General features: G+C 45.3%; 1 protein-coding gene across 1 annotated transcript in view; it reads left to right on the top strand.

Moving 5' to 3' along the window:
- LOC126278785 (uncharacterized) overlaps positions 1 to 25,521 on the top strand; it is a 268,939-nt gene that overhangs the window by 227,851 nt on the left and 15,567 nt on the right. Inside the window, exons 19-20 of the mRNA XM_049979062.1 lie at positions 16,775 to 16,975; positions 24,138 to 24,329. Of these exons, the coding sequence (XP_049835019.1) occupies positions 16,775 to 16,975; positions 24,138 to 24,329 (393 nt within the window). The remainder of the gene's footprint in view (positions 1 to 16,774; positions 16,976 to 24,137; positions 24,330 to 25,521) is intronic.

The raw sequence follows: 25,521 nt of genomic DNA, 5'->3' as shown, positions 1-25,521 counted from the left end.
TTGAGTGTAATCTGAATAAATAATGATTTGAGGGAAACTTATTTTATTTGGGTTTTCGTAAGCAATTGAAATGCGGAAAATGGACAAATGGGGTATCAAACTGACTAGAGTAGCGCCTAGTTCCAAAAAAAAAAAAAAAAAAAAAAAAAAAAAAGAAGCGAGAGAGGGAAGGTTTAGTTGCTTGATAGTAATCAGGATAGTTTCCGTTTGATGGAAAACAAATATTTCACGAACAGCGTGTGCTAGTTGTGAATGAAGTGTCAGAAAGTTAATCTCTTCAAGGCGCATAAAAAGTTACATTGGTTGATATTTAACTGCCCATGGAAAAATTTAAATAAAAAAGTCAAATGTTGTGTGAAATTATTTGTCTAAAAGTAAGAAATAAAACAGATGAGAAAAGCATTTGCCACGTCTCTGAAAGATGCTCGAAATCAAATGAGGCCCCATTGAGAGTTTGAAGTTCAGTGTCTAACGTAGAATCTTAGGCTTTTAAAGAATACTAAAGGATATTTGTGTGGTGAATTATGCAGACAGCGCAGTCTCATTTGCTATATTTGTTTTTGAGCACCATTCAGATGTGTATCAAATGTTTCTTTAATCTGTTTTATTTCTTAATTTTAGACAAATCATTTCACAAAACATTTGACCGTCTTTTTTAAACTTTCTTAATTTTTGAAAGTGTTGCCATTAGGCTATCCATGTTTTCAAAATACATAGTAATTATTAGGCTATGTTAGGGAAATAGATCAGTTATGGAATGACGTGTGTGCACAGAAATTCAAAATGTAATTTTATACGTTTCTCTTTGATTACTATTACTTGCCAGTTGTACTCTTCAATCCAACATAATCATTATTTTCTACATCTTCAGCGGTTTCTTTTATACGCTATTTGATCAAAGGTATCCGAACTTCTGACTGAAAGTGACTTACAAGTTCGTGGCGCCATCCATCGGTAATGCTGGAATTCATTATGGTGTTGGCCAACCTTTAGTCTTGATGACAGCGTCCACTCTCGCAGGCATACTTTCAATCAGGTGCTGGAAGGTTTCTTGGCGGTGGCAGCCCATTCTTCACCGAGTGCTGCACTGAGGAGAGGTATCGATGTCGGTCAGTGTGGCCTGGCACGCAGTCGGGGTTCCAAAACTTCCCAAAGGTATTCTATAGGATTCAGGTCCGGACTCTGTGCAGGCCAGTCCATTACAGGGATGTTATTGTAGTGTAATTATTTCGCCACAGGGTACGCATTTTGAAGAGGTGCTCGATCGTGTTGAAAGATGCAATCGCCATCCCTGAATTGGCGGGAACCGTGGGAAGGCAGAAGATGCTTATATCAACGTAGGCAACTGCTGTAATAGTGCCACGCAAAACAACAAGGGGTGCAACCCCCTCCATGAAAAACACGACCGCCGGCTGGTGTGGCCCTGCGGTTCTAGGCGCTTCAGTCTGGAACCGCGACACCGCTACAATCGCAGGTTCGAATCCTGCCTCGGGCATGGATGTGTGTGATGTCCTTAGGTTAGTTAGGTTTAAGTAGTTCTAAATCTAGGGGACTGGTGACCTCAGCTGTTAAGTCCCATAGTGCTGAGAGCCATTTGAGCCATTTCTAAACCTGGTCCGGCTGGAGATTTTCTTCGCTTGTGGACTGGTGTTGTGTTGTCCTCATCAACATCATTTCATTCTCATCATTGGCATGCAAGTCGCCCAACGTAGCATCGGCTGAAATAAACCTTGCACTCGTCGGGCGAACTTCCCCGGTTGGGGCCTCCTGGCCAACAATGCCACATGATTATTTCTCTTTTTTGCACATCCAAGTGATTGCTCTGTGGCTACGCGAGTCGCACAAGCGGCTGTGGCATTTGGCAAGGTAGTGTCGCTGATTTTCAGCAACTTTTGCCAAGTCTTGTGTAGTTTATGCTCCCTCTTTCTCGTACACCATGGGTGAGTGAACACCATGCAGACAGGGCAAGTGCTTGCAGTGCTCTCATATCTAGTCACCTGCACGGAGACGACGCCCCGAGGTACAGGAGTGATGGCCAGCTAAAGTGGCAAAGGTGCCACCTACATGGGTGCACCAATGCCTGCTGAGGTAGAACAGGAGTGGAAGAGATCTGTGGATGAAAATGCTCCTGGGCAAGTACTTAGATTATATCTTCTTATAAAACGAGGCTGGTCTCAGTCCAGAGGCGAAGACGATTGGCGTGGCGTTGTAGGGTCACTCTAATACCTTGAAGAGGATCTCACCAAAGGTGGCGGTAACTCTGCCCAGTATCCAACCTAGCACTCAGCCATAGGTGTAGACTCGCACCAGGTAGTGCACAGAGTTGTGTGGGTAAGCCGATTAAAGCGACGAATACGTTGTGGGAGGCAAGAGATCTAACGAGGTGTGTTGGTGGTGCCACTGAGTAATTTGGCTGCCTATGAATGGGAGTGGTTCAGTATGAAGCAGGGTGCGATTTGTGCTTTTACCAGTGTGTGGGGGGGGGGGGGGGCGGGATGCCTTACGGGGATAGTAGAATTATATGTGTTGCTAGCTTGGACCGTGGCGTTACGCTAAGTTAAACAGCTATTTATAAATACACTCCTGGAAATGGAAAAAAGAACACATTGACACCGGTGTGTCAGACCCACCATACTTGCTCCGGACACTGCGAGAGGGCTGTACAAGCAATGATCACACGAACGGCACAGCGGACACACCAGGAACCGCGGTGTTGGCCGTCGAATGGCGCTAGCTGCGCAGCATTTGTGCACCGCCGCCGTCAGTGTCAGCCAGTTTGCCGTGGCATACGGAGCTCCATCGCAGTCTTTAACACTGGTAGCATGCCGCGACAGCGTGGACGTGAACCGTATGTGCAGTTGACGGACTTTGAGCGAGGGCGTATAGTGGGCATGCGGGAGGCCGGGTGGACGTACCGCCGAATTGCTCAACACGTGGGGCGTGAGGTCTCCACAGTACATCGATGTTGTCGCCAGTGGTGGGCGGAAGGTGCACGTGCCCGTCGACCTGGGACCGGACCGCAGCGACGCACGGATGCACGCCAAGACCGTAGGATCCTACGCAGTACCGTAGGGGACCGCACCGCCACTTCCCAGTAAATTAGGGACACTGTTGCTCCTGGGGTATCGGCGAGGACCATTCGCAACCGTCTCCATGAAGCAGGGCTACGGTCCCGCACACCGTTAGGCCGTCTTCCGCTCACGCCCCAACATCGTGCAGCCCGCCTCCAGTGGTGTCGCGACAGGCGTGAATGGAGGGACGAATGGAGACGTGTCGTCTTCAGCGATGAGAGTCGCTTCTGCCTTGGTGCCAATGATGGTCGTATGCGTGTTTGGCGCCGTGCAAGTGAGGGCCACAATCAGGACTGCATACGACCGAGGCACACAGGGCCAACACCCGGCATCATGGTGTGGGTAGCGATCTCCTACACTGGCCGTACACCTCTGGTGATCGTCGAGGGGACACTGAATAGTGCACGGTACATCCAAACCGTCATCGAACCCATCGTTCTACCATTCCTAGACCGGCAAGGGAACTTGCTGTTCCCACAGAACAATGCACGTCCGCATGTATCCCGTGCCACCCAACGTGCTCTAGAAGGTGTAAGTCAACTACCCTGGCCAGCAAGATCTCCGGATCTGTCCCCCATTGAGCATGTTTGGGACTGGATGAAGCGTCGTCTCACGCGGTCTGCACGTCCAGCACGAACGTTGGTCCAACTGAGGCGCCAGGTGGAAATGGTATGGCAAGCCGTTCCACAGGACTACATCCAGCATCTCTACGATCGTCTCCATGGGAGAATAGCAGCCTGCATTGCTGCGAAAGGTGGATATACACTGTACTAGTGCCGACATTGTGCATGCTCTGTTGCCTGTGTCTATGTGCCTGTGGTTCTGTCAGTGTGATCATGTGATGTATCTGACCCCAGGAATGTGTCAATAAAGTTTCCCCTTCCTGGGACAATGAATTCACGGTGTTCTTATTTCAATTTCCGGGAGTGTAGATGTTAATGCCGAAACTCACTATTGACGCACATGTACTATCAGAAAAGCCATCGCTTCTTATATCTTTAAAAGTACATTACAGGTAAAGCTTATTTACAAAATCATCTACATACGGGTAGAGATATACGAGGGGAATTCAAAAAGTAGAGGCACATTTGAGAAAAGCTGTACTTATTCTGATGATAGAAGACTTATCAAAAACTTTGTGTTCGGCTCCACAAATTTAAATTATATGTAAAGTTTTACTCCCGTGTGTGGGAAATGAACATCCCAGGTTGGCATGCATAAACTAAAACCAGAGGAGGGGATGGTCTGACGCAGAGGAGGAAAATCCCCCCCCTGCAAATCGCACACTGGTATGAAGAAAGGAATCCCGTGAAGGCGAGTCAGCCCATAGAATCTGGGCTAAGTGGTTTCCTAGGTCCAAGTGACATCGCATGTCATGTAGAGCTGTATAATCTTTGACAATGTGCAAAACTATTAGGTTTGCTCCAAAGACGCAATACGGGGGTTGTTCTTCATGAACAATTTTATTATGTCCAGTTCGCATAATGCATAAGGCAATAACTTCAATTTTTGAGGTTCTCAGCGATGTTTGTCAGATCTTGGTCGTGTTCTTGAATGTTATACTTCGTTGTACTGTGTAGTATTTTGCCATTCTTCTTCTCATTTCTTCAGGGTGCAGCGTCCCAACTGTGTCTTTAATTCATCTCTTTGAAAGTCTAGTTCTGGCGTTTCCATCATCGCTGATTCTTTGCCTAGCATGGCAGCCAGCTCATTACCTGGACACTTCTCCCTTTTTTCTTTTTTTACGGCTTGTTGCCCGATTAGTCATAAACTGCCTTATAACTGGACGACCAGCGGCAGTACAACTTGAAAATCTCCAACAAGAGTTTCAAATGTCTCCCGACGATCTACATGCAAGGCTCCCACTTAACGACCCACTCACCCCACACCACCATAATGAATTCGCCAACTAGTAGCCAAGATGAACTTTCGCTGCTCCAACAAAGACAATATAGATCTCGATTTTTATCGCTGTGCATTACATTAGGCCGCTCAAGTGTAGCGACATTTTAGACTCGTTTACTCAGACGCTTCCAAAGATAATAACGAGCGAGTCGGTTATGCCTACGTCCGAGAATGGAGTCAAAAAGAATGTTCTCAATGAAAAAAAAAAAAAAATGCAACCGAGCGATGTGAGGCAGTGGTTAGCACAATGGACTCGCGTTTGGGAGGACGACGGTTCAAACCCGCGTCCGACTATCCAGATTTAGGTTTTCCGTGATTTCCCTAAACCTCTCTAGGCAAATGCCGCGATGGTTCCTTTGAAAGGGCATGGACGATTTCCTTCCCCGTCCCTGAAACCATCCGAGCTTGGGCTCCGTCTCTGATGACCTCGATGTCGACACAACGCTAAACCCAATCTACTTTCCTTGGAAAGTAATGCAGTGTTTATATTGCGCAATTAACAGCTGCACCTACTGTACTATATGCTTATTTTGCGTTTCTCTATTGCCATTTGGTTCGGGCGATGATACTCAGTGGCTTTTATTCTTAGTAATTTCTTTTCTAGCGTAAATTTCACGGATAATATTCTCGTTTAATACTTTTGCTTCTTCCTTATAAGTGGCTTTGAGAGAGTTTTGTCCTTCTTTGCTGAAACGGATTATTTTGGACAGTGTTTTGATAATTTGTTTTCACAGTATTTCGTAGGCTATGAAGTTCTGTAAGGTGACTCTCAGGCTTAATGCTTTCAGCTGTCACATCTCCAATTTTCTCTTTCACGCATAGACAACACGAATTTGAGAGGTCATTTTTGTGATTTGGTTCCTGTCAACTTCCCTAACTGAGCAATACAACGTCTGTTCCAAGAGCTGGTATTCGAGTTCGCTTCCCCTATATTTGTATTAATGTACAGCGATAAAGTGCTCAAGCCTATGAAGTTGTCTACATCACTACACACTCCTCTAGCGTTTCCCATGCCCTTCCACTTCATAGGACAGGGTGTGCCACAGCCTGCGAACTTCATACATGCACGATGTGCTACACGCGTTCACTATGAGACTTAGTATGTCTCGGCTAGTCTCGGCTTCGCTCGGTCCTTCCCTGAACTACTCGTTACGCAGCGACGTTTCATTTAACAATGTGAAGTGACACTGTTTCTTCCCGCATTTGGGGAAACATTTCGTTTTTGGCTTGATTTTCTTCAGATCCAAAGAATCGTTGTGTTAGAACCGTGGTGTAAACGCTCTTTATCTTGCTATTTATTCGTGGTATAAAGGTAGTTCCCAGTTTCAATCGTTGTTTGCACAAAAAGAGGCAGTATAGCAATCTATCATCCAATCTTGAAAAATGAATCGCAGTAGGTAAGGATGAGAATTCTCGGTATCTACACTCCTGGAAATTGAAATAAGAACACCGTGAATTCATTGTCCCAGGAAGGGGAAACTTTATTGACACATTCCTGGGATCAGATACATCACATGATCACACTGACAGAACCACAGTCACACAGACACAGGCAACAGAGCATGCACAATGTCGGCACTAGTACAGTGTATATCCACCTTTCGCAGCAATGCAGGCTGCTATTCTCCCATGGAGACGATCGTAGAGATGCTGGATGTAGTCCTGTGGAACGGCTTGCCATGCCATTTCCACCTGGCGCCTCAGTTGGGCCAGCGTTCGTGCTGGACGTGCAGACCGCGTGAGACGACGCTTCATCCAGTCCCAAACATGCTCAATGGGGGACAGATCCGGAGATCTTGCTGGCCAGGGTAGTTGACTTACACCTTCTAGAGCACATTGGGTGGCACGGGATACATGCGGACGTGCATTGTCTTGTTGGAACAGCAAGTTCCCTTGCCGGTCTAGGAATGGTAGAACGATGGGTTCGATGACGGTTTGGATGTACCGTGCACTAGTCAGTGTCCCCTCGACGGTCACCAGAGGTGTACGGCCAGTGTAGGAGATCGCTCCCCACACCATGATGCCGGGTGTTGGCCCTGTGTGCCTCGGTCGTATGCAGTCCTGATTGTGGCGCTCACCTGCACGGCGCCAAACACGCATACGACCATCATTGGCACCAAGGCAGAAGCGACTCTCATCGCTGAAGACGACACGTCTCCATTCGTCCCTCCATTCACGCCTGTCGCGACATCACTGGAGGCGGGCTGCACGATGTTGGGGCGTGAGCGGAAGACTGCCTAACGGTGTGCGGGACCGTAGCCCAGCATCAAGGAGACGGTTGCGAATGGTCCTCGCCGATACCCCAGGAGCAACAGGGTCCCTAATTTGCTGGGAAGTGGCGGTGCAGTCCCCTATGGCACTGCGTAGGATCCTACGGTCTTGGCGTGCATCCGTGCGTCGCTGCGGTCCGTCCCAGGTCAACGGGCACGTGCACCTTCCGCCGACCACTGGCGACAACATCGATGTACTGTGGAGACCTCACGCCCCACGTGTTGAGCAATTCGGCGGTACGTCCACCCGGCCTCCCGCATGCCCACTACACGCCCTCGCTCAAAGTCCGTCAACTGCACATACGCTTCACGTCCACGCTGTCGCGGCATGCTACCAGTGTTAAAGACCGCGATGGAGCTCCGTATGCCACGGCAAACTGGCTGACACTGACGGCGGCGGTGCACAAATGCTGTGCAGCTAGCGCCATTCGACGGCCAACACCGCGGTTCCTGGTGTGTCCGCTGTGCCGTGCGTGTGATCATTGCTTGTACAGCCCTCTCGCAGTGTCCGGAGCAAGTATGGTGGGTCTGACACACCGGTGTCAATGTGTTCTTTTTTCCATTTCCAGGAGTGTATTATGCAGTCGTATAGTCGACGGGTACTGCAAATCTGCTATGGAATGGCATTACAACACCATGAAAAAAGAATTTAAAGATTTATTTGTTGATGAAAGAGCAAGAAATTACAACAGTCGAGAGACTATTTGCATTGGGTTCATTGTTCTGCCAAGCAGTATGCACTTTGTGCTAAATTAGCAGGCGTGGAGCACATGGTGGAACACGTGCTACGAATAGTAAATGTTCTGAAACCACAAGCGTTATTAGATCATCAGCTGCTACATAGTATGGAGACGTTATATATTACTGCAAAAACCATTGGCTAAGTCAATATGTATGCCTGGAACATTATTCGATTAAGACCCGCTAATGTTGAATTTATGAAATCAAAAACGATAATTAGAACATCCAGAATGTACTGTAGACCCAGCACTTTAAGTGGGCTTGATTACACAGTATCCACAGTAAGGCGTTGCAAGCTGAGAAACAACTTATTTGTTATTTGGTGGGAATGCATATAAATAGAAAATCACATTATAGAAGGAGCAACTTCTGACAAAAAATTGACCATTTCCATGAGCTCACTAGCTTTAAAGATAACGCGACTTGTGAAGTACTCATAGTAGCGTTGAAAGAATTACAGGAGTAGTTTTCTAAACGATTTGAGAACACTGCCAGTCTAAAATCTGTTTTTGAGCTGTGTTTGAAACCATTTGCCGTTTCAGTTTAAAGTGCCCCTGCATGTGTGCAGATGGAACTGATCGATGTGCAGTGCAATTCTAACTGTTCGGGAGATCTACGTTGTGTTCCTCGGAAGTGTTCTCAACTATTATTAGTTAGGTTGCAAACGTAGTACAATGTTTTCATCAACATGTGTGTGTGTGTGTGTGTGTGTGTGTGTGTGTGTGTGTGTGAAAAGTTTTTTTCGATTATGAATATAATTGAACAGGATTACGTGACATTCTAAGTGGCAGAGATCTGCGAAATTGTATGCATCTGCCCCTTTGCTGTCAGATGTAAATTTTATTATGTCTTCAGGATGCAAAAAATAATTAAATCGTATTGTAAATACAATATGAAACCAAGCCGCATGCAACGTGCTCAATGTTCCTTGCTCAGTTGCACGCCCCTGAAATCCGGTGAGATCGCAGTTCCTCCCTCTTCTTATTCTGACAACGTGGCGTGATAGTGGGGGGGAGTATGCAGCCAGGTGACAAAACTCCACACGTGAGCCAGAACACTGCGTGCGTGCAAAATTATTAACCTTCACTGCCAGAGAGCGTTGTGCTCTACTATGCAGAGTCTACATTTTACAATCATTATGCAATCTTTGTACTATTCCATTATGGAAAAAGACAGCTAGCATGAACCATAAATCACCCTAATTTGTCTTACCTGTTATCCCTGTCACTTAGTATTAATATATGTAGACACACAAGAGCGTCCAGTAAGTAATGCAACACATTTTTTTTTCCTGAAATCGGATTGGTTTTGTTCAGGATTCCAATGCCCCATATTATTCTCTAGTCTTGCGGCTACAAAATTCTATTTTCCACAGAATCTCCGTTCAATGTGACGGCCATACGCCATCTTACTATGAGGGCCTACTTTACTTTACTGGGTCTGTGTCGAAGCCAACGACTTGCTGCATTGATAACCTCCTTCGTAACGCACAAGCAGTTCCACACCGACGGTCCTTCATTGCTCTTTATGGTGTCCTGGGAGGCGGTGAGGGACCACAAAGGGCACACATCTTTTAGTACCCCAACTGGTGGACGAGTGCGTCAGTACTACAGTCATAGACGTCCAGTTGCTCAACGAGGTGTTTGATCGTGATCTGTGATCTATTCGAATGAGAGTGTCCGCACGTACCAGCATTGCAAGAGTCACAGCCGTATGTGGATGGCCGGCACACGGGAGAGTGGACAGGTTTGTGCGATCTTTTTGCGATTATGAGAGAGGCCTCGCCCAATGAATCACCGTGCTTTTGTTCACTGCCATGTCTCTGTAGACAGTCTACAAGCGCAAATGAATATCTGCGATACTCTGGTTTTCCGCCAAAAGAAAATCACTGACAGCTGTCTACTTGGAGCGCACCTCCGTTATAGACGCCATTGTGAGGGCTACGTATAGCGTCACCAATTATCTGAACTTCATAAGACTATAGGGATGGAGCGGGAATGTTCCACAATGTTTACACAGCAAATTCTGCATTTTTTTCAACCGAAACTGACTGAGAAAAAAATACGTTGCAATATGTACTGAACTCCCCTCGCGGATATATATATGGTGTCCCTCTGAGTTCTCGGCGCATTTTCGCTCTTATTCCGAAGTTGCAATTTCGTTTTTTGCAATGTTTAGCTTGAATCATTCCTAACAAATACTGCTCATCATATCTATCATGCGATTCACGATGTCACGGAAAGCGTAGGTTTATTTTCCGCACAAACAAAACGATTTTTAAAGCTGAATTTCACGTGCCCATTTGATAGAGCGGTCCAAGATTGGTCTAGTGCGATATTCGTTTTAGCGATAAGCATTAACAGAGAGAGTGAAACAGGGAGAAAAACCAGTATTCCGGAATCGATAGTACGCCCTGGCCCACACCGGCTGTTACCTCCATGCAACAGCACTGCTCAGTCGTTGGAGTACTGGTTTCTCTGGGTGTTTCACTGTCCCTGTTTTACGAGATCCAATAGAATCCAATCGCACCTAATAATAATAATAATTTATTTATAATAATGATAAATAAATTTAAGTAATAATGATAGTGACGAAAGAAGTATCGGGTGTTCTGCTGCGTATCAGTGTCGTCACTGACACTTCAAGAAGTCAACAGATCGCCGGGAAAGCCTGAAGAATTACAATAATAACAGTATGTCAATGAATAAATAATGGTAACGAAAGGCTTTGTATTTCTGACAGTGAATTCAGGGGATCTTTGATTACCAATAATCCACCTAGTCTGCGAGGATGGGACTTGGTTTTGGAACGAGTTCTTACGCGTACATAATTCACAAAATTTTGATAAAAAAATTTAGAAACCAAAAATGAAACTATAAAAACGTAAAAATATACGACGGTTTACGCAATAAATAATTCGTAACAGGACAGAATAAAAACAGGATTCCAAAAGGAAGTATTTCAGTTTAGAATTGAAAACCTCGAATTTATCACTTTTTTTCGTTCAGTGAAATAGTGTGCAGACTTTCTGTACTAAGGTTAAAGAAGTGTAAAACATTTTTTCGTCTGGTCACTAAGAGTATTTGTCATTGAATGAATAATTCCATACCATTAATCATAATTCGCATGAGAGAGTAGGCCTACGTGTATGGGGATGAGAGTATTAGGATTCTGAGACACTTGAACAACTCGTTTTTTGTACTGAGAGTACTCCCCATGAAAAAATAGATTTTTTTCAAAATATTGTGACATTGTATATAACTGAGTGACAGTACGCGAATTAAAGCAGCATTCACTATTCAGCATGAGATACACGGGATTTTGTCCTTATTTAACAAATTTACGCACAAGACCGTTAACGCGACAATTCCAAGACAGTTTTCATTAAAGAAAATACTCAAAAAAATGTTTTGCATAACCCTCTTGAGTGGCACAATTTTTTTAATAAGAATCGCTGCCTCAATTCACTTTTCAGCAGAAGACGTCGCTATGTACAGATAGTAGCGTAAAGGAGATAAAAGTAAACCTGCATTCTCACTGCAGTTCCGTGAGCGCAGTGGCTCTCCTTCCACGTTCACGAGACCCGGAAAGCAGTAGATGCCGCGTCCCTGGACTTCGGGAAGGTTTTCGATACAGTTCCACACTGCCGTGCATTGAACAAAATACGAATGTATGGAATATTAGACAAGCTGTGTGATTGGATTCAAAAGTTTCTAATAAACAGAATACAGTATTTCATTCTCATTGGAGCGAAAGCTTCATACGTTAAAGTAACTTCGGGCGTAGTCCAAGGGAGTGTTACAGGACCATTACTTTTCACGATATGCATAAATCATTTAGTGCAAGCTACAAAATAGCAGCGAAAAAAAGGAAGAGCTGCAGAGAACCGACGCCTGGTGGAGCAACTGACAACTGAGGCGAATGTAACATATTGCGCAGAAATAGGCAGAAAGACGCATTATGTATGATTACAGAATTGCAGAACAATCACTGAAAGCAGTCACATCCATAAAATAGCTGGGAGTTTTGGAATGGGACGATCTGAAGAGGAATAACCACATCAAACTAATCGTTGGCAAGGCAGATGCCAGACCGAGATTCACTGAAAGAATGCTTAGGAAATGTTGTCCACTCACAAAGGCTTCGTTCGACCAATACTGGAATTATGCTCTTCAGTCTGGGATCCTTACTAGACAGGACTGGTGGAGCAAATAAAGAAATTCCAATAACGAGCAGCGTGATTCCTTACAGGAAGCGTCAAGAGGATGCTCAGGCAAATCCAGCGTCAGACGCTGCCAGAGACGCGTTCTGCGTCAAGCTGTGGTTCACTGTCAAATTCCGAGAGCGTACGTTCCTAGAAATGTCAACCAATATACATATTGCCTCCTCCTATGTATATCTCGCAAAAATTACATAAAGATGAAATTAGAGAGATTTGAACACGAATGTAGGTTTACCAGAAATCGTTCTCTCTGCGAACCATTCGCGACTGTAGCCATCTTGCCAGATTCACTTTTGCAGACGCTGCGTGTGTACACTGTTCAGCCTGTTACCACATCTCCAAGGTTATTTAAATCTTAAGACGGTGAATAACAGAGAGACTGATCCCACAATATGTACAGCCAAAGAACAGGAATTGGAATGGCCTTACCTTCCTCACGATGCACTCCTCCTGCTGCACATTATAAAGCACTCCGTCTTCAGGTCACGAGTGGCCTACCGGGACCATCCGACCGCCGTGTCATCCTCAAAGGAGGATGCGGATAGGAGGGGTGTGGGGTGAGCACAACGCTCTCCCGGTCGTTATGATGGAATTCTTGACCGAAGCCGCCACTATTGAGTCGAGTAGCTCCTCAGTTGGCATCACGAGGCTGAGTGCACCCCGAAAAACGGCAACAGCGCATGGCGGCTGATGGTCACCCATCCAAGCGCCGGTCACGCCCGACAGTGCTTAACTTCGGTGATCTCACGGGAACCGGTGTATCAACTGCGGCAAGGCCGTTGCCACTGCACATCATAGCGAGATAATATTTCCTGCCCGCTGTGCAGCATGCATGACTGAGGGAAAATAGAAATCTTTGAAGAAAGGAGAAGAAGCTTTACGAATATCCAGAGCTCAGTTGCCGAGACAGTACTAAGCAAAGAAGAGAAGGCTGAAAGGTGGAAGGAATGTATAGCAGAGCTGTACAAAGGAAATAAACATGAAGAATGTAAGGTGAATTATCGTGTAAAGAAATATAGCAACCAGCAACATTATTGTATAGCTCATTTTATGCCAAGATTCGTTGTGGGTCTTCACCCATTTTCAACTGTCGTAATATACACCGCTGTGCAAAACTTTCACTACCAAGTAACATTGCTCGATGAAACTCTGGACCATACAAAGAAAGAATTGCTGCTACAGACAGACAGTGCCAGAAGATAGCCGATAGAAACACGCAGTGAAATGAACAGAAATGACACTTTTACTGAGAGATAGTATTAACACTGAAGTCACGGCAATTCATGATGGTTCCCTGAACAATGCATAAGCTTGGGCATGGATCTTAGTAGGGTGTATTCGGCACTGACTGTTTTTTTATGGATCAAACTGTGCGACCGCATCGAACAGCGCAAGTGGAAGTGCTCTTGACACGAGAGGATATTCGACAAATGAGCTGGCGTGTTCGTTCCCCTCTACTTAAATCCCATCGAGCACGTCCGGAATGCATTGGGGAGACGTATCATGTCCAAATGCATCAACGGCCACACAGCAGTGTATACCACCGCACGGTCTAAACCGACGCCACATCCACTGTTTTCAAGAAACCCAGGAGTCTGGTGTGCTAAACTGGTATGCAAAACTTAAGAACTAAAGTAGCTTTCGCGTAATGTATTACTGCCAAGTAACATAGCTAGATGATACTTGGACCATACATAGAAAGAACTGCTACAGTCTAGTACATAAGGTAAATAAAAGAAATACGCAATGAGCGAACAGAAATGACACTTTGTTCAAAGAAAATATACTGAAGGCAACGTGATTTATTATGGACCTGTGGACACTACAGAAGGCTGGACACGGTTCTTAATAGGGTATATGATCACCATGGATGATAAAACATGCTCTGCAACGTGCTCCAATACTAGCCAAAATGTTGGTAAGATGTCTTTGTGGTAGTGCGATCCAATCCCCTATCAGCGCCGGTGACAGTTGACGGATGGTCGCTGGTACATGTTGCTGCAGGCCATCAATGGTGTCGGTTCTTTCGGACATGTCAGAAAGAACAGACATCATATACATGTAAGTATATAGTTGTGGCAATACCGGCCATGACCTTCTTCTTCTGTACGGGTCCACACTTATTACCTGAACTCTTACGGGACTTTGTAAGAATGTCTTCCAGGAGCAATGAGTGTGTTGGGTAGGGACACTACGAATGTCGTGTGTGGACATCTAAGGTGAGAATGTGGGTCCCGCGGGACTCGTGCGCGAGATAGGCCCTGAAGTCTCACAATCCTCTGTGCCCTCGGTGGCTGAGATGGATTCGCCGGCGCGTTAGCTCAGCGTGTTCGGTCAGAGGGTTAGCTGCCCTCTGTAATAAAAAAACTGAATTAACGGACCAACGACTGACTGAAACGGGTGTCTTGCGACGTCCGCCCCGAGCAGACGAAACGAACGAAAACGAACAAAATAAGATAAAAAAAGATCGACAGAGCTTCTGCTAGGTAAGCAGGAGATCCCGGTCGGGGCACACATTTTCACCTGTCCCCGTTGATATATATCAGCGCCCGTCAGTAGCCAAAGGTATTAATATAATTCTAATTTTGCTGCAATACGTGTCCCCAACGCACGCCACATGTGCTCGATGGAATTTAAGTCGGGAGAACGAGCAGGCCAGTCCATTCGCTGAGTATTCTCTCGTTTTAAGAGTTCCTCCATCTGTAAAATTCGATGTGGTCACGCATTCTTATGCCGAAAAACGAAGTCAGGGACGCATACACCCCTCAAAAGACTGGTGAGTGTACAGCCTTCAAAGATTTGGAAGGCAGTATGCCCTTGCAACATTATGCCTCCCCAAATAATAACATCTCGGCCACCAAAACGAACGTGTTGGACGATGTTATTTTCCACATGAGGCTACGTCCAGGATTGTCGAACATGATCGTTTTGGTGGTCCAGGTTTTGTGATACAGGGAGGGTAATATTGCATGGACTTGCCGAGCCCCTAAATCTCAGATCACGATGACACTCACTGGTCAGTGCTATTGTGAAACTGTACTTCTTTCCTATATGCGTCTTTCCAGGGGTGCTTTCAACCCTAATTTCTTTTTATATGGATGACAATGCACGGCCACGTCGAATTGTACAGGTGGAAGAGCTCTTAAAACTAGAGGATACTCGCGAATGGTCTGGCCTGCCCATACCCCTGACTTATATCCCATTGATAACATGCGCGATGCATTAGGGGGCCGTCTTCCAGCACATCTACTTGCATCAAAGGCCATCCAACAATTGTCAACAGCTCTGGAGGAAGAATGGAATGCCCTACCACAAGAACTCCTTACCAACCTTGTGGTCACGATGGGAGCACATTGCAAAGGATTCATTGCCATCCGTGGTGATCACTTACCCTATTAAGATTCATGTTCCGACTTTTGTGATATCCAGGGAACCATCATAAATCATGGTGACTTCAGTACAGTCTTTGAATAAAAATGTCAGTTCTGTTCGTCTCACTGTGTATTACTTTCAGTTGCCTTCTGTACTATACTGCAGCTGTTCTTTCTACGTCTGGTCCACGTTTCATCGAGCTATGTTACTTACATTGAAGTTCTGCAGACCAGTGTATTTATACCTACATTAGTCCTACGTTACCGGCTGCATTTTGAACGCTGCAGCTGCTTTTGTGGTTTAATCTACTTTTACATCTACATTTATACTCCGCAAGCCACCCAACGGTGTGTCGCGGAGGGCACTTTACGTGCCACTGTCATTACCTCCCTCTCCTGTTCCAGTCGCGGATGGCTCGCGGGAAGAACGACTGCCGGAAAGCCTCCGTGCTCGCTCGAATCTCTCTAATTTTACATTCGTGATCTCCTCGGGAGGTATAAGTAGGGGGAAACAATATATTCGGTACCTCATCCAGAAACGCACCCTCTCGAAACCTGGACAGCAAGCTACACCGCGATGCAGAGCGCCTCTCTTGTAGAGTCTGCCACTTGAGTTTGCTAAACATCTCCGTAACGCTGTCACGCTTACCAAATAATCCTGTGACGAAACGCGCCGCTCTTCTTTGGATCTGCTCTATTTCCTCCGTCAACCGACCTGGTACGGATCCCATACTGATGAGCAACACTCAAGTATAGGTCGAACGAGTGTTTTGTAAGCCACCTCCTTTGTTGATGGACTACATTTTCTAAAGACTCTCCCAATGAATCTCAACCTGGCACCTGCCTTACCAACAATTAATTTCATATGATCATTCCACTTGAAATCGTTCCGTACGCATACTCCCAGATATTTTACAGATGTAACTTCTACCAGTGTTTGTTCCGCTATCATATATCCATACAATAAAGGATCCTTCTTTCTATGTTAATCTGTAGCTTGTTTTAGCGCATTCATATGTATAGCACAAACTTTTGTTCGTAGCTTGTCTTTAGCCTTAGTTATGGACGTTAAGTTGCTTGAAAATGTATTTGTTGGTACCAAGTGCGTATGCATCCTGTATGCAGTTAATATTGAGCACATTTCCAGGAAACACGAGAAACGCAGTGATGGTCCAGCAATGTGGCGTGGTGCAGATGTGGACAGTCCGGCCGTGGACGGCGGGTGGTCAGAGTGGGGGCCGGCCACGTCGTGCAGCGCCACGTGCGGGGGCGGCTGGGGGCAGCGCAAGAGGCGCTGCGACAACCCGCCGCCCACGCTGAAGGGCCGCGACTGCGAGGGCGACGTCACCATGGACGAGCAGTGCAACACCTTCCCCTGCGGACAGCTAGCCCCAGGTGTGTCTCGTACACAAGTACTCTCCGCCTGCTTCCTCTATCCTCGGTTTTTACACTGCCTGACAATAAAGCTAAGCTCCTAGAAGTGGAAGAGGAAACGAAATGAAACTTATGGGTTATGTTATCTCAATGATTAAAAAAATTAGGTAAAATTTACAAAGAACTTGATAGTATAAGTCTGCGTATCAGTGTGGACTGAAGACATGCACTGATTCGGTTGGGAAGGATGACGTAATGCCATTGTATTCTCTCCTATAGTTCAATTCTTAAAGCCACCACGGCCGCATTAACCCTTTCGCTGTTACAGAGACGTGCTACCCGCATTCCGCCCTGTGCGCGATTTTGTCATCACTGCACTGCTCGCCTGTGCAGACACATGATTTTCCGACTGCTTTGACACACTTATCATTCGATTTCACAAAAACTATTTGGCCCAAAAATTTGATTTTTACAAATCTTCTTGACTGATACCTTCCCCCCATAAATGGCTTAATTTTGTTTCGATGTTCATCGCAGTTATTGTGCAGCATTAAATGTAGTAAACCATTGCACGAATTTGAAGAGTTTGCAGAGGTAAAGGTCCACAGCGTATACTTTCCGTATGGTCGATTTTAGTTGCCACTATAAATTTCAAAAAAATTATATTCAAACGAATAAAATTCATTAAGTAAGACATTTCGATATTGTTTTTAAATAAAGAAAATATTAAGCACCAAACAAGTATTGATCTCAGAACCTTTTGCATAGAAGTCAAACACTTCTTTTTTTAAATTTAAATGTCATTTTGTTCTTTTTCGTTCGTTGCATCAGCTCGGGGCAAGACACCCGTTTCAGTTCGACGTTGATCCATTAACTCAGTTTTTTTTTTTTTTTTTTTTTTTTTTTTTTTTTTAACTGAGGGCAGCTAACCCTCTGATCGAATACGCTGAGTTACCGTGCCAGCAACACCTTGACCATTACGCTAACGCAGCTCGTGATTCAACAGAACTCCTGTAGGGCTTTAAAGTGTCACGCAAAATACCGACAAACACTGTTGGTATGACTATGAATTACTCACGTTTCGTCGAAGTACAATACGAAATAAAGAATCACCGCTGTTCTTTATTGCGAAAAAGCGGTTAGTGAGAATGAATTTCCTTGCTATCGCCTGTGTTTTGTGGCGTCAGATGCGCAGAATAAACCTAAACTCGACCGCCGTCGAAATGACTCGCACTTTAATGCAAGCTGGCCCAGGACTGTCGTAACAGTCATTTGTATCCTGGACACTGGCGCTTTGATTAAATTGACATCCAAGCTTGTCCTACATATTTGCTGTTGGGGGAAGGTCGTGGACTCTTGCTGGGCACGGGTGTTTCATTTTGTTTCACCATCTCCTTCTGGATATTTCACTTTTTTGTCAGGCAGTGTACGCATCATGGTCACCTACTTAAAAGCGGGTTGGTCCACCTCTGGGACGAGATTCGGCAGTGAATCCGCGTGCCATGGATTCGATATGTGCTTGATAGGTTTCCAAAGGTTTGTGCCATCAGTTGCCTACGGGCAGATGGTTTGTGGGCTCAGAGCTGGCGCCCGATAGCGTCCCAGTTGGCTTTCGTTGGATTCAGATAAGCCGAATCTGATGGCCAAGACGTCAGCGTGAGTTCACTGTCATGTGCCTCAAACTACTGGAGCACAATTCTGATCTTGTGACACGTACAGTTCTTGCTGGAAGATGCCATCGCTGTAGGAGAAGACATCAAGCATTAGGGGCTACAGGTGGTCCCTAGGTGTGTTCAAGTAGACCACAGCCGTCATGGTGCCTTCCATTACTATCGCAGTTCCCATGGAAGCCCAGATGAATATCGCATATAACAATACTGCTCCCACTGCGTTGTGTCTATGGTGTTCTGCATGTTTCAAGCAGCTGTTCTCCTGGATGACAACGTATCTGGGCACAGCCCATTTAACAATAAATGGGATTCATCCGACTAGGCGACACAATTCCATTGATCTGTGGTCCAGTCTCGAAGATCCCATGCCAGCTGTTACAGTGTTCATGGATCACAGAGGGAACATGTTTGGTCCGCTGCTGCAAAACACATTGTTCAGCACTGTGTCCTCAATGGTGTGCTCCAAAACACTTGGGGCTGCGCCATCAGTGTACTCGCTCATCAGAAATGCCACAGATCGCTGCATGTCCTGCTTTAGAGAACGGGTGAGCCTCCAACTTCTTGTTGCCTGCTGCTGGTTTCATAGATGCTCACGACAGCAGGACACAAACAGTCTACCAGCTTCGCCGTTTCCGAGATGCTCGCTCCCAGACTCTGGGCCACATTAATCTGGCTTTTGCCGAAGTCGCTTAATTGGGAGGATTTCCGCATTTTCAACATTTATCGTCGCTGGAATGATTCCCCATTCCCCCTTCTCTGCTCGTATGCTTGTCTTACTGTGTCATGTGCCCGCAGCACAACCAGGCAGCATACAACTGTGCTGACGCCAGCACGCCAGGCAAGAGAAGATCGAGAGGGGACAACGACAGACTTGGAGGAAACTGGCCGCCAACACTCTCTCGGCCGCTGGTATTTAGATCTTCACCAAAGACAGGACAACCAGTCTGTCGCACCAGTCTGTCGCCGTTTGTCACACTGAGTGAATTCCAGTCTGTTATCCAGCTAGTCATTGAGTCGCAGCCGCAGTCACAGCCTGTAGCTCAGAATTAAGCAGCACATAGCGACCAGATTAGTGTACATAGCGGACTTTATACTTCCAGTAGTGAGGCTAACGTGGGCTATTACAAAGAGTTTGTACCACAACGACTATCTTGAGTTAAGTTGGGGTTGGGTTGTTTAGGGGAGGAGACCAGAGAGCAAGGTCATTGGTCTCATCAGATTAGGGAAGGACGGTGAAGGAAGTCCACCGTGCCCTTTCAAAGGAACCATCCTGGCATTTGCCTTGAGTGATATAGGGGAAATCACGGAAAACCTAAATCAGGATGGCCGTACACGGGATTGAACCGTCGACCTCCTGAATGCGAGTCCACTGTGGGAGCTAAGTAATTTTCTGCTGTTATGAATAAAGAACCTAGTTAATCTATGCGTGCAGTTTGTGTTATGTTGTTGTTGTTGTTGTTGTCTTCAGTCCTGAGTCTGGTTTGATGCAGCTCTCCATGCTACTCTATCCTGTGCAAGCTTCTTCATCTCCCAGTACCTACTGCAACCTACATCCTTCTGAATCTGCTTAGTGTATTCATCTCTTGGTCTCCCTCTACGATTTTTACCCTCCACGCTGCCCTCCAATGCTAAATTTGTGATCCCTTGATGCCTCAGAACATGTCCTACCAATCGATCCCTTCTTCTAGTCAAGTTGTGCCACAAACTTCTCTTCTCCCCAATCCTATTCAATACCTCCTCATTAGTTACATGATCTACCCATCTAATCTTCAGCATTCTTCTGTAGCACCACATTTCGAAAGCTTCTATTCTCTTCTTGTCCAAACTATTTATCCTCCATGTTTCACATCCATACATGGCTACACTCCAAACAAATACTTTCAGAAACGACTTCCTGACACTTAAATCTATACTGGATGTTAACAAATTTCTCTTCTTCAGAAATTCTTTCCTTGGCATTGCCAGTCTACATTTTATATCCTCTCTACTTCGACCATCATCAGTTATTTTACTTCCTAAATAGCAAAACTCCTTTACTACTTTAAGTGTCTCATTTCCTAATCTAATTCCCTCAGCATCACCCGACTTAATTCGACTACATTCCATTATCCTCGTTTTGCTTTTGTTGATGTTCATCTTATATCCTCTTTTCAAGACACTTTCCATTCCGTTCAACTGCTCTTCCAAGTCCTTTGCTGTCTCTGACAGAATTACAATGTCATCAGCGAACCTCAAAGTTTTTACTTCTTCTCCATGAATTTTAATACCTACTCCAAATTTTTCTTTTGTTTCCTTTACTGCTTGCTCAATATACAGATTGAATAACATCGGGGAGAGGCTACAACCCTGTCTCACTCCTTTCCCAACCACTGCTTCCCTTTCATGCCCCTCGACTCTAATAACTGCCATCTGGTTTCTGTACAAATTGTAAATAGCCTTTCGCTCCCTGTATTTTACCCCTGCCAACTTTAGAATTGGAAAGAGAGTATTCCAGTCAACATTGTCAAAAGGTTTCTCTAAGTCTACAAATGCTAGAAATGTAGGTTTGCCTTTTCTTAATTTTTCTTCTAAGATAAGTCGTAAGGTCAGTATTGCCTCACGTGTTCCAACATTTCTACGGAATCCAAACTGCTCCTCCCCGAGGTCCGCGTCTACCAGTTTTTCCATTCGTCTGTAAAGAATTCGCGTTAGTATTTTGCAGCTGTGACGTATTAAACTGATAGTTCGGTAATTTTCACATCTGTCAGCGCCTGCTTTCTTTGGGATTGGAATTATTATATTCTTCTTGAAGTCTGAGGGTGTTTCACCTGTATCATACATCTTGCTCACCAGCTGGTAGAGTTTTGTCATGACTGGCTCTCCCAAGGCCGTCAGTAGTTCTAATGGAATGTCGTCTACTGCGGGGGCCTTGTTTCGACTCAGGTCTTTCAGTGCTCTGTCAAACTCTTCACGCAGTATCTTACCTCCCATTTCGTCTTCATCTACATCCTCTTCCATTTCCATAATACTGTCCTCAAGTACATCGCCCTTGTATAAACCTTCTATATACTCCTTCCACCTTTCTGCCTTCCCTTCTTTGCTTAGAACTGGGTTGCCATCTGAGCTCTTGATATTCATACACGTGGTTCTTTTCTCTCCAAAGGTCTCTTTAATTTTCCTGTAGGCAGTATCTATCTTACGCCTAGTGAGATAGCAATCCTTACATTTGTCCTCTAGCCATCGCTGCTTAGCCATTTTGCACTTCCTGTCGATCTCATTTTTGAGACGTTTGTATTCCTTTTTGCCTGCTTCATTTACTGCATTTTTATATTTTCTCCTTTCATCAATTAAATTCAATATTTCTTCTGTTACCCAAGGATTTCTAGCAGCCCTCGTCTTTTTACCTACTTTATCCTCTGCTGCCTTCACTACTTCATCCCTCAGAGCTACCCATTCTTCTTCTACTGTATTTCTTTTCCCCATTGCTGTCAATTGTTCCCTTATGCTCTCCTTGAAACTCTGTACAACCTCTGGTTCTTTCAGCTTATCCAGATCCCATGTCCTTAAATTCCCACCTTTTTGCACTTTCTTCAGTTTTAATCTACAGGTCATAACCAATAGATTGTGGTCAGAGTCCACATCTGCCCCTGGAAATGTCCTACAATTTAAAACCTGATTCCTAAATCTCTGTCTTACCATTATATAATCTATCTGATACCTTTTAGTATCTCCAGGATTCTTCCATGTATACAACCTTCTTTTATGATTCTTGAACCAAGTGTTAGCTATAATTAAGTTATGCTCTCTGCAAAATTCTACCAGACGGCTTCCTCTTTCATTTCTTAGCCCCAATCCATAATCACCTACTATGTTTCCTTCTCTCCCTTATCCTACTGACGAATTCCAGTCACCCATAACTATTAAATTTTCGTCTCCCTTCACTACCTGAATAATTTCTTTTATCTCATGCTACATTTCTTCAATTTCTTCGTCATCTGCAGAGCTACTTGGCATATAAACTTGTACTGCTGTAGTAGGTGTGGGCTTCGTGTCTACCTTGGCCACTATAATGCGTTCATTATGCTGTTTGTAGTAGCTTACCCGCTCTCCTATTTTTTTATTCATTATTAAACCTACTCCTGCATTACCCCTATTTGATTTTGTATTTATAATCCTGTGTTCACCTGACAGGAAGTGTTGTTCCTCCTGCCACCGAACTTCACTAATTCCCACTATATCTAACTTTAACCTATCCATTTCCCTTTTTAAATTTTCTAACCTACCTGCCCGATTAAGGGATCTGACATTCCACGCTCCGATCCGTAGAATGCCAGTTTTCTTTCTCCTGTTAACGACGTCCTCCTGAGTAGTCCCCGCCCGGAGATCCGAATGGGGGACTATTTTACCTCCGGAATATTTTACCCAAGAGGACGTCATCATCATTTAATCATGCAGTAAAGCTGCATGTCCTGGGGAAAATTACGGCTGTAGTTTCCCCTTGCTTTCAGCCGTTCGCAGTACCAGCACAGCAAGGCCGTTTTGGTTAATGTTGCAAGGCCAGATCAGTCAATCATCCAGACTGTTGCCCCTGCAACTACTGAAAAGGCTGCTGCCCCTCTTCAGGAACCACACATTTGTCTGGCCTCTCAACAGATACCCCTCCGTTGTGGTTGCACCTACGGTACGGCCATCTGTATCGCTGAGGCACGCAAGCCTCCCCACCAACGGCAAGGTCCATGGTTCATGGGGGGGGGGGGGGGGGGGGGAAGGTTTGTGTTATAGAAAGAGGATATCGGCCAACAAACAACGTCCTTTCCTTGCTCCCAATTGCACAACTCTACAGAGACAACAAGACAACATAAAAACAACCTTGTGCTCCGCAGGGGTCATAATGTTTTGGCTCTATGTCTCTCGGTCCATTAGCAAATAATTCCAAAAAATGTTCAAATGTGTGTGAAATCTTATGGGAGTTAACTGCTAAGGTCATCAGTCCCTAAGCTTACACGCTACTTAACCTAAATTATCCTAAGGACAAACACGCACACCCATGCCCGAAGGAGGACTCGAACCTCCGCCGGGACCAGCCTTACAGGCCGTGACTGCAGCGCCCTAGACCGCTCGGCTAATCCCGCGCGGCAGCAAATAATTTCACCTATCGTCTGGTTCGCCCTTGAACTCGCTAAGTGAATTCACATGCGAAAACTGACGTCACTTAATGCGCCACTGTTTTGACCATTTAGTATGTTATTCCTGCATTGCATAATTTGTTACCATTTTTTTCGTACACAAGTTGCAAACACAGATCATAAAAGTATTTCATACACAACGAGAATGAATTGAACTGAAGTAACATTTGCGAGAGCGTAGTGCTTGCCGCTAAAATTTCCTTCTTAGACCAACAGACGGCTGACTGACAGTAGATTGAAACTGTGTTTTGTGGATGGACGAGATTTACAGCGATTTATTGCGTGTACAGACAGGAGGTTGCATATGGACTGGCCTTCATAGTCTGTGAGACTGTGTCGTGTTTGCAGGCACGGACGAGGTGGTTCGGAAGATGCTACGGCGGCAGCATGCGGCCACGGAGGTAGACGAGGGCGACAACGTGACTCTGGCGTGCGCCCGGCCCGCATTGCTGGCGCGCGTGCTGCAGGAGGCGCCAGAGGCCGTTCTCTTTTGGGAGCACCAGGGCCACCGCGTCCAGGGACACGTGCTCACAGACCTCGGTTCGGACCTCCTCTTTCTCTCTCCCCCCCTCTCTCTCCCTCTCCTTCACTCCCTCCCCTACCTCCCACCCCCTCTCTCTCTCTTCTGCTTCAGATCAGGCGGTTTCGACGCTGTGAGGCGTAGTTAAACAGTACAGGGTGTTCATAAAGTACCACTATCATTAAAAAAATTTCGTATCTTGGAAAAGACAGATTGCTACTCACCGTAAAGGTGACACGCTGAGTTGCAGACAGGCATAACGAAAAGGCACTTACACATTAGCTTTCGGCCAAAGCCTTCGTCAGAAAAGGAAACTCACACACATTCATTCCCATTGTGATCCTAGCTTCAGGAGATGGCAGTCATGTGTGCGTGAAATGAGCTTGCTTGTGTGAATGAATGAGCGTATTTCCTTTTTTGACGAAGCTTTGACCAAAGGCCAATACGTAAGTGAATTTTTATTGTGCTTGTCTGCAACTCAGTGTGTCACCTTTACTGTGAGTAGCAAAATATCTTTTCTTTATAGTGTTGATTTTCCAACCTGTAGTTTCCATTGTTTAACACGGAAATTATTAGAGATGCAGAATCGTGGTTTGTTGTGAAGCGTTTAGTAGACTTCAGAGTTACTTTCCTTTGTCCTTTGTTGCAGATTTTACTTGTAATGCATCAAAATGGCGACAGACCAAAGAAAGGCGCGATGTGTCATCCAGTATGCAGAATCCAAATCCGTGACACCGGTAGTGCAGTGTTGTCGACACTAGTAGGAGTTGTCACCGCCGGTATAGGGTTGCCATCTGGCCCAAAATATCTGCACTGCCACCGTAATGGATCTTCTTGTCTCGACATCCCGACGAGACCCAATTTTTGTCCGGATTTCGTAAAATACTGTTACAAGTTTGGGTCAGGAACTGAAGTAGCGCCATCTGTTAGCACATCATGTAAATGCAGCTTCATTTAATTATCTTTATGTAAACAAGTTTGATTAGGTTCTGACAGATGACACTGCATGTTGCGTATCCTGTATCGACGACGCAAGCACCTTCTAGACCTACCGCCAACATTCGTAACAAGTTCCATATAATTGTATTCTAAATAAAAAGTAACTGTATTAAACAAATTTTTTACTTCATTTCTGCACCCCATCTCAGAGCGTTCCGACCAGGTCCCAGCTAGATATGGCAGCCCTACGCCGATAGAAATGAGCATAATTAG

This window comes from Schistocerca gregaria, chromosome 6 (genome assembly GCF_023897955.1).
Source record: "Schistocerca gregaria isolate iqSchGreg1 chromosome 6, iqSchGreg1.2, whole genome shotgun sequence".
Taxonomy (NCBI): Eukaryota; Metazoa; Arthropoda; class Insecta; order Orthoptera; family Acrididae; genus Schistocerca; species Schistocerca gregaria.
This window is presented reverse-complemented; position numbering and strand designations above follow the sequence as displayed.